This window comes from Macrobrachium rosenbergii, chromosome 6 (genome assembly GCF_040412425.1).
Source record: "Macrobrachium rosenbergii isolate ZJJX-2024 chromosome 6, ASM4041242v1, whole genome shotgun sequence".
In the NCBI taxonomy this organism is placed as follows: Eukaryota; Metazoa; Arthropoda; class Malacostraca; order Decapoda; family Palaemonidae; genus Macrobrachium; species Macrobrachium rosenbergii.
In genome coordinates, this window is record NC_089746.1 from 21,207,290 (window position 1) to 21,224,983 (window position 17,694).

Genomic DNA, 17,694 nt, shown 5'->3' on the forward strand with positions numbered 1-17,694 from the left:
TCCAACATCATACTTACGTTGTCCAAATTTTGACTTGTCAGTTTCCACGATGCAGTCTGGACCACCAATTTTCTTAGTGTCTGAAAACCCAATTCATTACCACCTCTCAACAAAATGACGACCAGTCCGAAATTGTCACATCATTTAATTCAAGTTCAGATCGCACTACCTTATAGGCAAACCAGTCTTGCAACCACAGAAGCACAAACTTTAAATTAGTCTCAATATCAAGTTTGGATCGGTAAAACCAAGTGTTCTTGAATATAGATACTTTAAAATTACACCTTTTTCAGCAGCGTCCTTCAGTAATGTAAGATTTATCACAACGGAACACACTTTTTTTATATCAACTCTGCAGACAGAATTACATGAACCACAATGTTTTTCTGATAAAATTACCCCGTGGTCTTGACAGTGTTTAATCAACTATAAAAATAACAAAAATCACCATAAGTTATGACAGCTTTCACATCTAAAAGTGCAAGTTTTCCGCCGGAACACTTACACTTGTAGAAGCTACTGCGATGATGATGAAGAACAAAATAGCCATGTGAGAGTGAAAATTTTCCATATTAATTGTGTAACAATGGATCATAGAGAAATAGGAAAGTAAAGAGATTTAGCCTGTATGTATTGCGTTTGTCACTTTTTTACTTATTTTTTATTTTAGTCCTTGCATGCGTGCACAGATACAGACATCAGTGTAGTTGACTCAGTGAGAGACGGAGCCCTCTTGACTTAGTTTTTTCGTGAGTTTTTACAAATTTTTTTGTGAGTTTTACATAATAATGTGACTTTTTTTGGTACTAATAAATGTTTCCTCACTTAATGACTAGTATCTACAAATTCTATACACTATTCTCCGTAACTCTAGGTAACTACTTTTCTTAGAAACCAGTGCGTCCCTTTCCTATAGAATTACCTAGGGTACATTAGGTTAATATAGTTCCTTTTATAATAGGTTTCCTTAGCCAATCCCTTCTTGTGCATATGGCTCCCTAATGACGTGCATGCGCATGCATGCGCAGAACCATTCCAAAACAACAAATGACAGTCTGGTCTTTAATGAGTAAAAAGCCACAATAATGAAAATGATAGACTGTATTTTTCCAAAATACAAAAACGGGTAAAAACAAGGGAGCTTTCGACCGTTTGCGCAACAGTCCTCTTGAGTTGGCTGAAGAGGACCGTTGCACAAACGGTCGAAAGCTCTCATGTTTTTATCCTTTTTTGTGTTTTGGAAAAGTACAGCCTGTCATTTACATTATTGTGGCTTTTTACTCATTATTTCCGATCACAATATAGTGATGCACTGCGGATAGTCTGGTCTTTCTCCCAGCGATTCCCCCCACCCAAAACCCTGCATTCCTAGAGGGTCCTCAGCCATGTTGGATAGAGATGTGAGGTTAATAATAATTGACCGAGAATAAACAACACCACCTCCTTTATCAGGAACGCTAAAAGTATAGGAAAAATCAATTTCCAAGGTACAGTAATAGTCTGTGCAGAGCTGTTCTATAGTTTTACCTTTATTTATAGTATTACTGACTTGTTTTTGTCATTTACTACTGATAATGATTGCTTTCATGTTGTTAGCATACCACGCATGAGGGATGGTGGTGTCCTGCCTTCTACAAGTTTCTGGTTTGCTATGTAGTCATTTAGTTGTACAGTAATGCTGTGTAGATATTCTTAGGGTTTTACTACTGTTGATTCGAAAACTGGTGAAATATGTTTTTTTTAACTGTTTTTTATATGATGACAAATTTTGATAGTCATTTGTCATAAATGTTTGGCTAACCCATTACAACCCCCATGACAAGCAAATTGGGGAACCCTTTAAGGTCAGGTTAAATTAGAGGGTATTTGTCACCCTGTAAGGCAGGGCTCATGCCCTTAATTCTGTAATGATATGTTAGGAAGGTATACCTTGTTTTTTTTCACTCATTCTGTTCTTAACTCCTTCCCAAAAGCCCTGGTTTCCCACTGGAGGCCCTCCATTGTTAGATGAGGCAGGGGTCAGGTGTTGTAATGGGTGGATCAACATTTCTAATGGCATGATTAAATTTATTAGAATCACACCTAAAACTATCGGGAAACCATAAATCACTAGGAGTAGAGTGCCATTGTAAATTTTACTGTTACTAATTGTAACTATCTGTGACAATCCTGGTAGTTAATGCAGCATCATGCAAAAACATGCATTCATAATTGATTTCGTGGAAGTAAGTTGCAGAGGACTTTTGCTGGTTTACAAATAGTGTAAGAAACAAAATTACAGAGGTTTTTGTGTGCTCTGAATTGTCAGCGGGTGCCAACAAAACTTTTGTAGACCTGAATCCATCACAGCATTAAATACAATCAAATGATATGCTGTATACATGTACTGTATAAGATTTGATTAACTTAAGTAACTATTGGGAATAAACAAACATTGATTTCAATAAAGGGCAATGGAACGATAAATATGGCAATTAGTTAGGCCAGTAATGATAGTGTATCCTTGAAAGTGCCTCGTGATTCAGGTTTTAAAGTAATCTTTCAACAAGAAAGCTTGTTGAAGACAATTACTTTATAAATATTAGACTCATCATAAATTTCAATTTTAAACAAAATAGACAAAATACATGTACTGTATCCACACCATGAGAAATTGTGGATAAAAAAAAAGGATCAGGTCCATTAGGCAAGGGTCTTTGCCGGCCCATGGCCCTCTTGATCTAAACCAGTACAGGTCTCTCACCAGCTGAGTGTGGTTACCATGAAAGCAATTTTAAAACTGCATCAGATTAGTGAAAAATATGTATGTATATTATTCTCTCTAGTAAATTATGATGTGTTCTATATGTAGGAGTATCCTTTGGTGCAAGTTGAAATTGGTTTTGAAACTGGTAACAAGGCAAGAAGGTGATTGGGAGAAAACCTCAACTTACCGGCCATCTTCAAGCACATATTTTGTGGGTGCTGTTTAGAGAGGACATTTTGCCAAACTTTTGCTGACTGCAAATTTGAGACTTATTTCCTTTTCTTTTGGATGTTTGGTGAATTTTCTAGAGATGAATTACTTAAGGAGTGAACAATGTAGTGTGGTGGACATAAATGAGTTTGTGGGTGCTCATGCACTTGTCTGTTCTTTTTGTAGGGGTAGGACCTGCATTCCTGATCTTGCCTGTGAGGTGTATGGAAGTTGATCTTCACATTAGAAAGGGTTTGGAAACAAGAGGAGGAAGGCATAAAGCGTTTGCTGGTGTCATTGGGAGGAAGTACAGTACTCCCCCTTTGACATTTTCTGAATCATTTTGGTTCCTTCATCCCTGCACCCACTTGAACCTCTCCCTGCCCCTTCCATGCTTACACTGCTGACTATCCAAAGAGTGTGCCTAGAGAGGTGAGTGATTAACCGATGCTCACCTCTAGTGGCTATGATGAGACAGGTGCATGTGCTTAGTTCTCCCGAGGTGAGACTCCTATGCGTGCACTTGCTTCACCACTATTTACTCCTACCATGTCATTTATCATCTAGGGATGATAAAGTCCAGGGATGGTAACCTTTATACGGTAATTAGGAGAGCTAATGTTCTGCTGTGTTCCTGGACCAATTAGCCTCAGCTAAGGCAGTAGGATATCTGTCTGCTGTTGTGCCCTGTTGAGGAGTTCAACTCTATTGGGCCTACAGTAGCAGTTGTCGTTCCCAAGCACTTAGGGGTAACTATGTCCTCTGTGTCTGGAAGGGCCTTTCCTATGGGAAACCAAGACAAGGAGCCAAGACTCCTGGCTCTAGAAAGAGCAAGGAGAATCCCCAGTCCTTTTGTCCTCTCCACCAAGCCAAAGCTAGGAAGGAAGGTAAGGGGAAGAAGAAAGTAGGGGGATGTGGGAGTTTGCCGCTCCCCCTCCCCACCTGCCATGAATAGGGTAATGTTTTTCCATTGGGCAATGTGACAGAGATGGGCCAGAGTCCTGTAGCCATCCTTTTCAAAAACCAATGCCCCCCTCCATCCATCTCAAGTTCCAGTACTTTTTAATGTCTAACCTTCCAGGATCCCTTGAAGCTCTGTCCTTGTTGACAGACATGCACGGGAGGGAGAAAAACATAATAAAATCATAGACAACCAGTCTCCAGGGTTTTAGTCACCATTACCTGGTGAACAAGGTGACCAGTGGCTGGTTTCTGGTCACTGATCTCTCTGTTGAATGAGTTTGTCTTCCATCAAGTTAATCAGTAGGGTGACTAGCACTTAAGGTGTGGTAACTGTTAGTGGTTTCATTATACTGTTGTGACTCTACAAAGTTTATGAAGAAACTCAGAAAGGGCTTGAAAAAAAAACAGCAATTTGTAATTTGTCTGCCAATCTCATTGGAGAAGCAAGGCCCTTTGTGGGTGGGGTCTCGACACTAGGCCCAGATCACGACATTGGTGATGCTGCCTTGAGGTACTGCCTGAGACACACTTACTAGTGCACAAACTATAGTCATTCACCTGTTGGACACATCACTGGGAAGAGAACCTATCTCAGTGGAATTAATAATACAATATGCTCGGAAATTCATTGTCCTACAGGGATACAGTAGTGTTTCCAAGACAGTTGATTAGACCACCTTTATATCATGATTCAGACTAGACCACCTTTGTATCTGTGAATCATGGAGCAGTTGTCTACAAGCTAAGATTATTGAAAATTTGTAGATTTTTTAATGAATTTTTATTAGGCAGAACCCAAAGGGTCTGTGTTGATGGCCAGTTACAGTAGCTTTAGTAATTTCATTTCAGGTGTTCCTCAAGGTAGTGCGCTTGGACCTTTGCCATTTATTATTTATATACTAGCGACATGTGACAAGGTCTGGAGAACAAACTGGCTGCTTAGGCCGATGATGCTACTCTTCCGGCTGTTGTTCCATCTTTGCACCTGAGGTCTATGATTACAGATTCCTTGAATAGAGATCTAGCACATATTCATGAGTAGAGTAGGCTTTGGGACATGAAGCTTAACCCTTTTGTAACTCAAAGTACGATAGTCAGAACTTTCTTGCCTTTGCATCGCAGCTTATATTCAAATGGTATGGTTTTAAAAGTCAGTGATGCTCTTCATGATTTTAGGTGTAAAATTTTTGTGAGAAATTGACTTTTGACAAGCACACACATTATATTGCTTCATCTGTTTCTCAAAAAGTCTGTACTGTATCTTGTTGGAATATTTCATGAAGTAGTTTTATCTCGGTGTTCTAACTCTTTCTTTTCTTCTTGTTTGGAGTGCAAGTGTGGTCTTCTGGTGCTGACTCTCATCTCAAACTCTTGTATAGAGTTGTCATTAGTCAAGTTTATTTTGCCAGTTCTTAATATTGTATTGACTTGTGGCATAGAATGTAAAGCAAGTTCATTATGTTTGATGCATAAAATGTACTACGAAGACAAACATGTCTGCACCTAGCTGTTTTCACCCACAGTGCTAGGCAGGCTTTTGCAGCAAATTGTCTCTTTTCTAGTATCATTTAATACTACTCAGTTTGCTAGAAGTTTTATCTTGGCTACAACTACAGTGTGGAATAGTTTGCCTAGTGCACTCGTGTAATCTTCTGATCTCCAAACGTTGAAGCAAGGAGCAAAATCATTCCTGCTTTCTGTTTAGTTCTTTGAAATGACCAATGTAAGTGGCATAGAAAATATGGTTAGATGTCCTGTTCACAGAGCATACAGATGAGCTTCAGCTTGACATGAAAGAATGTAATTGAAATTTTATTGAAGTAAGAGATTAAGGTTCTTTCCTTTGAACATAGAAAGATCAGAGAATTTATAGAACAAGGTGAGATAAAGAATCTAAAACTTGGAGGCTGAAGAGAAGGAATAAGCAGTAATGCGTACAGTACTTATAATTCCAGCCCATGTTTTGAAGAGGAATGAATTCTGGTATGTGCAGGTTTGCTTTCAAATGTATTAAAAACTCATAGATTGAAAATTTACTACAAAATAATGTAGCACAAAGCTCAATGATAAAATTACCTTATTTGAAAAATTTTGTTAACCATAAGTTTGAAGTCATCTATGAGAATTCCCTTCCTGACCCAGTGCCTTTTACTTCAGTCCTTACGGGCACACAGACTAACAACTTCAGCAGATGAAACTAATGATTCCTGAAAGGTGTACAGTGATCCAAAAGTGGTGATTTGATCCTATTTTCTTAACTGCCAAATTACTTTCAAGCTTTGTTTTCAAGTTGACACATCAAAGAAAGAGCAACGCCAAGTTGGGAGGTAGTTTTATTATGAAGAACAAAGTTTGTTCAAAATATCTTTAACTTGTTTATGTATAAAGTACAAGATGTTGCATCACTAGAGTTGAATGTCCAATTCACCAGGAAGTTGACTGAAGTAGTGAACAGTTCTGATTAGGCTGACACAGGTAAAAGCAGACCTAGGAAGCATGGTAAAAACCTACCCTTTGTAGGACTGCTCAAGTTTAGTTTTTAGTTAAACCTTCACTAGCTTGAAAGAGTCTCCGCAGAAACTGGCAGAAAAGCTAAAGTTGGTAGGATTGTCTCAGTGGGGTCCAATATGAAATGATGCCATTTTGAGCTTTCCCCAGCATAAAAACAAAACAGTTGAAACTTGTGAGGTTACTTTGACCAATTTGGGAGAAGAAAAAAAATGTCTGTCCAAACCTATGAAAAATGGATGATGAGTCTGGCTCTGGTTTGTAAAAATCAAGCCATTACTGAAATTCACAACAGATCATAAAGTTCCAGGAAGTGAGTGAAGGTCACAATGAAGACAGAAGAACCGATAGAGTTAGTACCTACTGGAAAATTTATACAATACTGTACATGTACACTTAATTGATAGCCTGTAATGGATGAAATCATGAGCATGAGAAGTGAAATGGTTAAACACTACAGAATAAGTTACCTGTCATCAGAGTAACTGAAAAAGTAGTAGTGTGCAGAATGGTGGACGTTCATTTGTTATTTAGGGCATAAGCCTAAGCAATTTGGCTAAAAAGCCCTGTAAGGGGGTTGCTGTCAGTGCACCGCATGCAGCGCACTGTAGTCATTACTTACGGTTCTTTGTAGCATCCCTTCAGCTCCTACCTGCAGCCCTTTTCATTCTTTTTACCTTATCTTTGTTCATAGTCTCTTTCTTACTGCCCTCTCCTAAAAATTGTTTAATAGTGCATCTGGGAGGGTTTCTTTCTGTTACACCTTTCAAACCTTTTTGCTGTCAATTTCCATTTCAGCACTGAATGACCCCATAGGCCCCCGTGCTTGGCCTTTGTCCTAAATTCTGTACTCTATTCTATTATGTGGTTAAAAAGACCATACATCATCTTGTGCTGAATAAAAGTTCCAGTAAACTGCAAAAAGATCAAATGTTGTGCATTTTAAAAAGAATCATGGTCATACAATAATGATATTTTAGCTATAGATGATTATGACTGTAATGAGTTTGATCCTAAATCTTTTAGCTCAGATTTTTTTTTATGCAGGATTAAAAAAGTGCTGAGATGATGAGTACCTGTACTATATCATGGCATTGTTACACATTTTACATTAATATGATGTCATGTTTGTGCATATTTATAATTGTGCAATAGCAAAGGTTTATTTGTATGTTGCAGTTACTCTAATGATTATTGCTATTGTTTTCAGGGCTATTCAAGTCAGTATTCTGTTGTGAGATAATGCACGCATCATTGTTCTCTGAAGTGCAATGGATGGCATTGTTTTGTAATATCATATTTGATATTTAATATTTATCTTCTAAAAAAAATTTCCATATTGCAGATAGGCATGTTGACCATAGTCTAAAGAAGAAAATTGTAAAGGATGTGCTTGAGATTGGAAGATCTGTTGTTGGAACATAATGCTTAACAAAAACGGTTAGAGACTTGATCTGACTTTTATGTTTATGTCCCAAGCTCAAGGTAAGAGAAATAATGTGAAGTTGATAGAGAAAGCTAAGCTGAAGTGGGAGCTCCCTTGCAAAGTTGTGAGCAAGCAAATGATATAGCATTGCTGTTGCTTAATCAAAGCATGGATCTCAAAGCAGGTATCCACTTTCCAGGCTGCTGGGTCTAGGAATGAGAAACAATAGTCAGACAATTTGTGCTGGATGAAATGAGGTATGCTGATATAACTGTGTCTTGGGTGTTGATTACCATCACTTGGTGTTCCTTGTCGAGAGTCTATTGTGACAGTATGAAGTCTTGGGAAAAAGTGAAAGTTGGCAAGGATGTTCTTGGGTTTGCCTGAGAAAGATCAATAAAGCTGTTGTCAAAGGCAGGATTGTGAGTATTGTCAAAATGGAATGCAAAACCTAGACAATTAATGCTACACTAAAAAGTATAAAACATTGGCTGTTCAGAGATTTGAAGGTGAGTAAGCAGGCAAAGAATTTGAGGTTGTACCCTTACTTGAAGGGACTTGTTTAAAGTATAGGGTATTCTCCTTTGAAAAATCTAAGTTGTTTTGTCTTTTGAGTAGCACAGCATTAGGCTTAAGTTATTGAATGGCGTATTCATCTCAAGGATTCACAGTTCCTTTACTTTGTTTCTTCTGTTAGAGTCAGCGACTAATAATCAGTTTACAGTTGTATTTGTATCTGATGTCTCAACCAGTTGTAATATGGCTTAACCACATTTGTGGTTAAAGGTTCATTAAAATTAGTTCTTTAAAATACGTGATTTTATATGCACACACATCATGATGCTACGTGTAGGATATTGTAGCTGTAAAGTACTAGGAACTACTTCTAAAATCATTAAGGTCCAACATAAATGGTTCCATAAAGTGCCTGGGATGAATGAAGAAATAGCACTAAGCTTTTAGGCAAAGGCAAGTTCCATGAGGCTTCTTAGTTAGTGCTAGGTGCATTTCACAGGTGGATTTTTAATATTTTATTGATTTCAGAATATCACATGATTGAGAAGCATGTTTTTGGGATTTTATGCAGATACTGTTCTGTAGGGTAAGAACAGTGGAGAACCATGTTTAATTCACAAATTTATTATTTCTGAACCAGTTTCATGTCAGTAGGTAATAAGCTTTCTCAGTAAAAGAAATGTATGCCTTAATACACTTTGGGCTAGAGGAAATGGACTTACTACCAAACTTATTAGCAGATGGCTCAATGTTTGTAATACAAAAAGAGAGATTACTTTAAAATACTCTGCATTTATTAGAATAAATCTTTAGAAAAATAAAACAATCACATTTTAATATGGTTCAGTAACAGTTTTGTTCAACTGTCACCTATATATCATTTCCCCCTGTGGTCCATCAAAACTTAGTTTATCTAGAACATTGACATAACAGGACAGTTACCCTGTCATGGTTTTAGTTTGGTCTTACAAATTTCAAAACTACTCGATTTATGATATTGCGGATTGTTCATTTCTCTTTGTGTAGCATAACTTTTTTGTCTTCGACTATCTTTAGTCATTTTAAAGCGAAGTCTAATTATAATACTAAAACCAGTTAACATTTATCCTGCCCTTATTTGTAACAAATGAAATCCTTCACCTTAAAATGCTGGTGTTTAATAATGCTTATCTTAAATATCATCAAAGATCATGACTTAACAAATATTATGAAACAAAATACCAGAGCAAGCATAGGAAAGAAAACAGTTGAAAGATTGCAGTTTGAATAAATGGGTGGTGGAAGCAATACTTATCATCTTTACTTCCTTATGAGGAAATTTGCACAAAATCCAAGGGATTCCATGCGAGATGCTTCAGCATTTTGGGGAAGGTTTGTATGTTACTCTATATATGGTATTCTCCCCTTGATATATTAAATCCTGTATCAGTTGTAAAATTTGGATTAATTTCAGTTTTGAATTCCACAGGTTACAAGTATTGTACTGCCTTGTTCACTGCTCTGCTAATATATTTTACATGTACCATAAGAGTTACCATTTGTTGTTCTTAGGCATACTTTATCACTGACCCATGAAAGTTTTTATTAAGACATATTGTAGTATTCAGGAGCAGCTATGTTTCTCTTTCCACCAAGTTTTTACTTTGATATTGTTTCTTTACTCTGGGATATTAAGAAACTGGGCTGTGTAAGTTTACAATAGTCCAACCTATATTTCTAGGTTTGGCTTTAATTTTTAAAGTATTATCCCATTACTCTCAGGCCATTCATCAGTATTTGTTCCATTTGATATCCCTGTTAGCCCCAGCAGGTTTTTCTTGGCTCTGGTTCAGATAATTGTACAGTACTTCTGATACACATTGTCTTTTCGTGATTTCTCTATTGGACCCCAACTAGTCTCTCTTGGAGCTCATTCTAGTAATTATACCTCTGATACAGTGCCGATTGTTTTTTTTATTTTTTTCTTAGCTTAAAATATTAATATGGATAAGATGATTTGGGGTGTTATGAAATTCTAACCCTTTACTAGTGGTTCAAGTTTTTTATGAGAAATGATCTTACTGACATCTTGATATTACAGATTCAAACAGGATTCCAGCATGGCAAGTTGAGATGTTTGCTGCAGAAGCTAAATAGAAGAAAAAAATGCTTCTTTGTGGAGTTGACAAATCTTGGGTTGTCACCATTGTGAGATAAGCTAGTTTTTACTAGGATTCAGCTACAAAAAAGGTTGGTTTTGTTTTCAGCTTTGTAGGGGAACTGGATAATGAAGGAATTTGAATCCTTTTCTGACATAAAACATTTAATGTTGATGCTTAAAAGTTTGTTGTACACTGAAAAGTTTGGGAAAACATGAGCAAGAGAAAATAACACATATGATGTATACTACAGAAGACAGACAAAGAGGTACTACAAAAAATTCATGGGACTTAATATTCATAGCTTTAGTGATCACAACTACCCTATGAAAATTATTTGTAGATAGTGGATAGTTGTTGCTTCAAATTCATAGTGAGTTATTTATATCAAAGCTGCAAAATGTATGCATATTGAAGGAGAGCTACAGTCAAACAGTCCTGTGGTGAAAGATACTTTTCACTCTGTTGGATTTGTTAACATAGTTACTGCACTGCACTGTCACTGAACTAATTGTTCATATGAATTCTTTATACAAGACATCTTGTGTAGATGGTTTCAATGTTACAGCATCCTTGCGTTGTTAACTATAATTCTTGAAGAAAATTTATCACAGTGTTTTAGGTCCTAATATATTCTAATGATTGTACTAGCCTAAGGACACATTTTGGATCCTTTAAAGGTTTCTTAACCTTAGACTTGGTGAACCACAACCAAGTTAATCCAAAGACATGACCAAGAAGTGTTGATAAGAAAAGCATTAGTGGAAGATGATAATAACTTAAACTTGAATGTATTCTTGGAGTTGTTGCATACAACCATATTGCCCATGACATGTACACACAACTCTCACTAAACTGGATTACTGGATCATATATTGGTTTGTAATTGTACCTTTCAATTTCATCTCCATATAATTCTACATTTTTAATTTTTTTTGCATAGATAAGATAGGCAATCAGAGTTATTATGCCTACAGCCTTAACAGATAAATAGCATGCTGCTGCAAGTGTGAGGCTGTTGCTACCCATACCGATCACCAGTAAGGCCCTTGTCACTGTAAAGAAACAAAAAAAAGAAAAATAAATATTCAACCTTCAAGATATTTGCAATTTCCAGCATATTTTTAGTATTATAAAGTGCCAAAAAACAGACATTACTCCAGACTAATCATGTATGTATTAGAACCATTCCTACTTACCCATTGAGTACACAAAAGTTAGCCTTTTTATTAGATGAATAATCACTGATTATTGTGAAATGAAGTAGTTTCATAAGGCTGAATAATTTCATATCAGAAAAACTAAATGTTGAATATTTCCTATCATATAAAACATATTAAATGTAATTAAAGCTGATTCAGTGCTGCATGCATGGCACAGCTTTTCCTGCAGTTATTTAATCTTCAGCTAATAAGGTGCCCCATGGCTAAGTCTGACAGGGTACCTGGAGCACCAGTAACTGTAAATGCAGGCCATGGAACAGTCCTGTGTCTCAATAGACTTGCAACTGTTGTGGCACTGCTTCCCATGTTCATGATGCTTGCTGTGTGTGCAGCACAAATACACAAATACCGGTCTGTAGCACAAATACACACATAAATACCAGTCTCAACTGTGATGGTGGTGTACTTCACGGAAATTTCTGTTCAGAGATGCAAGTGTTAAACTGCAGAGTGGCTCACTCGCCTCCCTCCCATACTCACCCTTTTCTTTGGCTGCAAGGACAGGGTAGGGTGGTTCAGGTGGGTACAACCTATATTAAAGGCTCAACTTTTTATACCTAGGTAAAGTAAAGAACCATGACCTTTGGGCAATGTAAAGAATGGCCAGCATTATTACCAGGGTTCGGAAATAAATGAGTACTCCTCCCTCCCCCTTCTTAAAAGAAGGACAAAGGGCTTGTTGAGCACTTCCCTGTACCTCATTAGATTCCAGGAAGGGGAGACCATTCACTTCATATAAGCACTTCCAGAATCATACCAAGTCTAGGTACTTGGATGAGCCGAGACTTGGCAAACAACCAACTTATTGAGCAACCACCACAAATCCCTAAGAAAAGGTGTCCAAGGATTTCTCTGGGAAACATCCCTGGGGCAGAATGAGGTAACGGTAGCTTGGTTATGCCAGACCTCTGCCCTCATTACCTGAAACACTGAAAAGTTCCTATGAAATGAGAGTCACGCTCCCATGCCCGTTATTCCGACTCATTCAGAATACATACAGCATTTCAAATCGTCAGTGTTATCGTATAGCCTGAACGATTTGAAACGTAATGACCTAATCGTAGCCTAAGTCTTATACTACAACACCCAGGTTACTTCACTCTTATGCTAGTTCAAATTGTGATTAAATCAATGCATTGCATTGTGTATATTAACTAAACTAACAATATGAACTTACCATAGGCGTATTCAGTTGTTCCTAGCTCGATGTACAGTGGTTAGATTGGCGTGAGTACAATCTCTATTTCATGACCCTCATCCAAAGCACACCTCAAGAAATTCTCCTCATATTTAGATATGCATATCTCCTATAGGAAGTTTTCCCTAAATACACTTTAAGATGAATAGGAATACTTAAGTGGATTTGTAGGCACCGACAATTATGGCTGCTTCTTGAGTCCTTATTAGCTCGAACCGCACTATATCAAAGCCATGAAGAGACTGACTTCGCTGCTGTCTTTGACCGACACCAAACTTTAGACTAACCACCGGACAAACAACCGATACCGGTAGTTAAGCACCATTACACGTATACTGTACTTACAATTACAATTAATCACACCAAAGAGCTTAGACAACATTTTTCATTACTAAATACAAACACAACAAAATATAATATTCTTCTTTACATAATAAGCATTTCCACTTTACATAAATTTAAAGAGAAGACATAAAACTATACCACAACTTGCGGAAAAGTACAATCTCTCTTGTCGAAGTTTCGACATAATCCCCCACAATACTCCCCCTCATTATTTACTCATTATTTACAATAGTCCTGTTCTTGTAAAGTCCCTGCTCAACGCGTTCTCTGTAATGAACATCCCGTTTTCTGCGGTGCATTCACATTCGACCTAGGGTCGGATGAACACAAATTATCATTATTATGAATTGTATATTTTATTGTCTGTTCAAGTGACCATGCATTATGTATATGTAACAGAGTATTTTTATATCAGACCAGACATTGTTAATCATTATGTTTTCTGTATGTACCTGTCCTGTTTTTTTTTTTAGAGAAATAGTTTGACCTCAGGTCACCTGTAAATCTTTGTACCCGCGGTTTCTGCATTATACACAGACGTCCGCATGCCGCTTTATAAGCAGGTCGCTTCATCAATAAACCAGCAGTACTTAGTTTTCCTGCTCATTATTTTGCACCTCTCTCACAGTGGTGACCCCTGGAGTGGTTCCTGGAAGCCATTAACAGACCCAAACGGCGACTTAGTCTTGGCTCGATGAACCAACCCATGCCCCTAACGGACTAACTACGGCGCTCCAACAAAGTGTTCGGGCATTACCGACCCTCGTCGGCAGGTCACTGGCGTCATTAGCGGACCCACACGACATGCTCCCAAGTGTTCCCTCACACTCCAAGTGAGAGTGGAATGAGCATGGACGCAGACATTCCCAACCATATAAATTACCGCGAACCTCTTGGAGGCAGATGTCTCCCTCGCGCAACCCCCTCCCGCATGCTCCTCCACGCTGGTACCTGCGCCCCGCGCGCTCCTCCACGCCAGTACCTGCACCCCACGCAATGATCCTCCTAACGGACCAACCAAAGGCTGCCATCATTCACCCATCAAAACACAGCATCCTGGTTCTACAGGGTCGAGGGGCAAATCAGGGTAGCAGGCCTAACCGACGAGGTGTTGAAGGTGGACATTGCCATGAACGCCCTCCCGGAGGAGATATACAAGAAGATCGCCCGGTGGTTACTGATAATGTCGAGCCCCGCCACCTTCCAGGAGTTAAAAGCCACTCTCGTCGAGACCTGCTCCCTGCCAGTCTCCAAGAAAGCCACCCACGCCCTCGACCTTGCCCTCAACCCCCGGCAGGAGGGAAACCTCTTGGAAACATAGCATGCCCTCCAGGGCCACCTCCTCCTCCCCGAGACTGACAGCAGCGGCAGGCGCAAAGAGATCAGCCTGTCGAGGGAGATCTTCCTGCTGCAGCTACTACCAGAGGTCCATGGGCTGATCACAGAGGCATACACCTGCCGGTCGAGGACTTGATCAGGGTGGCGCAGCAGCTGACGGATTCCACAAAGGCGGCAAAGTGGGTATCCATGCCCGCACACCCCATCAACGGCCTTCAGGTGGAGGACCCCACCACGGAGGGCATCAACGTCGTCGCCCAGAGGAAGCCACCCCACCAGCAGAAGAGGGAGAGGCCGGGGCTTTGCTATTACCACCAGGGCTTTGGGAAAGCTGCCCAGAATTGCGAAGCCCCATGCCTTTTCTTCCCTTCAAAAAACGGGGGAGGCGGCGGCCACCCACACAGGCCGCCATGGCAGCAGTAACTGAAACACCCATGGGCCCTGCACCAGTAGGCTTCTATGTCCGTGACACCATCTCTGGCATGATGATGTTGATCGACACCGGAGCCATGCGGTTAATGTTCCCGCCTTCCAGAGAGGACTGCAGATGTCCGCCGGACCTGGCTGCCTCCCTGACGGCCGCCAACGGGTCCCCCATCCTCTCCTAAGGCACCAAGCTCCTGTTGATCTCCATCCTTGGCTGGAGGTACAGGTGGAAATTCGTCGTCGCGGACGTTAGGACCCCGCTCCTGGGTGCGGACTTCCTCACCCACTTCGGACTGGCAGTTGACGTCGGCCGCAAACGCCTGCTAGACATCGAGTCCTGCCAGTCCTGCCCTTGTCGCCGGGCCCCAGGGAGCCCGCCATCTGTTCCGTTGCACCTCACCAGTACGGTTCCCTCCTGAAGGAATTCCCAGAAGTCTTCAAACCCGAGCTTCGCCAGGTGCCCAGGGACCCCCCCGACGCACACGAAGTTCCGGAGGCTTCCCCCACAGCGCCTTCAGGAGGCCAAGAAGGCCTTTGCTGAGATGGAAAGGATGGGCATATGCAAGAAGGCTCCCAGCCCGTGGGCCTCCCCCCTTCACATGGTGCAGAAAGCAGATGGCACCTGGAGGCCCTGCAGCGATTACAGGTGGCTCAACCTCGCTACAGAACCCGACCACTACCCTCTACCATACATGCAGGACCTATCGGCCTCCTTCCACGGGGCCAAAATATTTTCAAAGTTAGATCTCTTAAAATCATATTTTCAGGTACCAGTAGCGCCAGAAGACATCCCCAAAACCGCCATTGTCACGCCCTTCGGGTCCTACGTCTTCGCTTTCTCCAACCTCGGCCTGAGGAACGCGGGCGCGACCTTCCAGAGGCTGATGGACAGTGTCCTGGGGGACCTGGACTGCTGCGTCTGCTACGTCGATGATATCCTAATTTTTTTCAGATCCCAGAAGGAACACCTATGGCACATCCGGAAGGTCCTCCAGCACCTGCAATAGAGTGGCCTCGTCATCAGGTTCGACAAGTGCACCTTCGGTGTCGAGAAGGTGGAATTCCTGGGCCACGAGATATCCCCAGGGGGCGTCCGCCCAATGTCGTTGAAGGTCAAGGCTGTCGAGAGGTTCCCACCCCTACCTCCATCAGGGCCATACAAGAATTCCTTGGAATGGTCAACTACTACAGGAGATTCATCCCGGGGATCGCGCACACCATGGCGCCCTGACGGAGGTCCTAAAGGGTCGTCCAAGGACCTTAGTGTGGGGCCCCAACCAGCAGAAGGCCTTCTCCCTGACGAAGGCCGCCCTCGCCAAGGCAACATCTTTGGCCCACCAGGACCCCAGCGCCCCCTCCAGCTGACAACGGACGCCAGCAACGTTGCCTGCCGAGCCATCCTGGAACAAGTCATCAGTGGGACCCCTCAGCCCATCACTGCCTTCAGCAGGAAACTCAGCCCCACCAAGTCCCGCTGCAGCACCTTCGACAGGGAACTCTTCGCCGCATACCAGGCGGTACGTCACTTCAGGTTCCTCCTGGAGGGTACGCCCTTCGCGATTTAGACTGACCATCAGCCGCTGGTCCACGCCTTCACGAAGCTGGGGGACGCATGGTCCTCTAGGCAGCAGCGGCAGCTCGTGGAGTTCACCTGCACCATCAAATACCTCCCCGGCAGGAAGAACCCAGTAGCCGACGCCCTCTTGAGGATCAAGATCGACTACGAGGACCTTGCCCGCGAACAGGCCGCCGACCCAGAAACCCCAGCCTACTGCACAGCCGTCACGTCACTGAAGTGGGAGGACGTGCCCCTCGGCTCTGGAGGGTCAGCACTGCTGAGCGATGTGAGCACTGGCCGCCCCCGCTCACTGGTGCCCACCTCCCAACGTCGGCTGGTCTTCGACGTCATCCAAGGACTATCCCACCTCTCCGGAAGGATGATGGCCAGGCTACAGATGGAAAAGTTTGTCTGGCGCAGCATACGGAAGGACGCAACAGCCTGGGCAAGGCAGTGCATGCAGTGTCAGGCCAGCAAAGTAGGGCGGCACACCGAGTCTGGGGTGGGTGAGTTTCCCCAGTCGAGGAGACGTTTCGGGCACATCCACGTCAACGTGGTGGGTCCTCTTCCCCCATCAGGAGGAGCCAGATACCTACTAACAGTCGTCGACTGCTCCAGCAGATGGCCCAAAGCTATGCCCATGGAAGAAGCCACCTCCAGTGCGTGCACAGAAGCCCTCTTCTCCAGCTGGATCAGCCGGTTCGGGGACCACTCACCACAGCACCACCACCTACAACCCCGCAGCCAAAGGAATGGTGGAAAGGTTCCACAAGTCCCTGAAGGCGTCCCTCATGGCTCGTTGCACCTCCGAGAATTGGAAGTACCAGCTGCCCTGGGTCCTCCTCAGATTGAGAACCGTCCCCAGAGCCAGCGGCAACCCCTCCTCAGCAGAAAAAGTCTACGGGGAGATCCTGGTAGTCCTGGGGAAACTCGTTGCAGAAGACAGGGATGACATAACAACGCAGAGGCTCCCTGCCAGGGTTGGGAAGTTCGCCCCCTGCCAGAGGACATACACCGACATGACGTCCCCCTTCATGCTTCCTGGTCTGTCCTCTGCCACCCATGTCTTCGTCAGGGATGACGCTGTGTGGCCACCCTT

At 42.0% G+C, this 17,694-nt stretch overlaps 1 protein-coding gene and 1 long non-coding RNA gene across 11 annotated transcripts in view; one reads left to right on the plus strand and one right to left on the minus strand.

Annotated features, from left to right (window-relative positions):
* LOC136839305 (uncharacterized) overlaps positions 1 to 17,694 on the plus strand; it is a 70,326-nt gene that overhangs the window by 36,457 nt on the left and 16,175 nt on the right. For 3 of the 4 annotated variants that reach the window (XR_010853292.1, XR_010853294.1, XR_010853295.1), the window contains 2 exons: positions 7,773 to 7,912; positions 10,450 to 10,598. This is a non-coding gene — a long non-coding RNA (uncharacterized lncRNA). The remainder of the gene's footprint in view (positions 1 to 7,772; positions 7,913 to 10,449; positions 10,599 to 17,694) is intronic. The other variant, XR_010853293.1, reaches the window with a different exon arrangement.
* Positions 10,651 to 17,694, minus strand: part of LOC136839303 (uncharacterized) — a 58,774-nt gene continuing 51,730 nt past the window's right edge. For all 7 annotated transcript variants that reach the window (XM_067105167.1, XM_067105170.1, XM_067105172.1 and 4 more), the window contains one exon: positions 10,651 to 11,562. In XM_067105167.1, the coding sequence (XP_066961268.1) occupies positions 11,126 to 11,562 (437 nt within the window). In that variant the 3' untranslated portion in view covers positions 10,651 to 11,125. The remainder of the gene's footprint in view (positions 11,563 to 17,694) is intronic.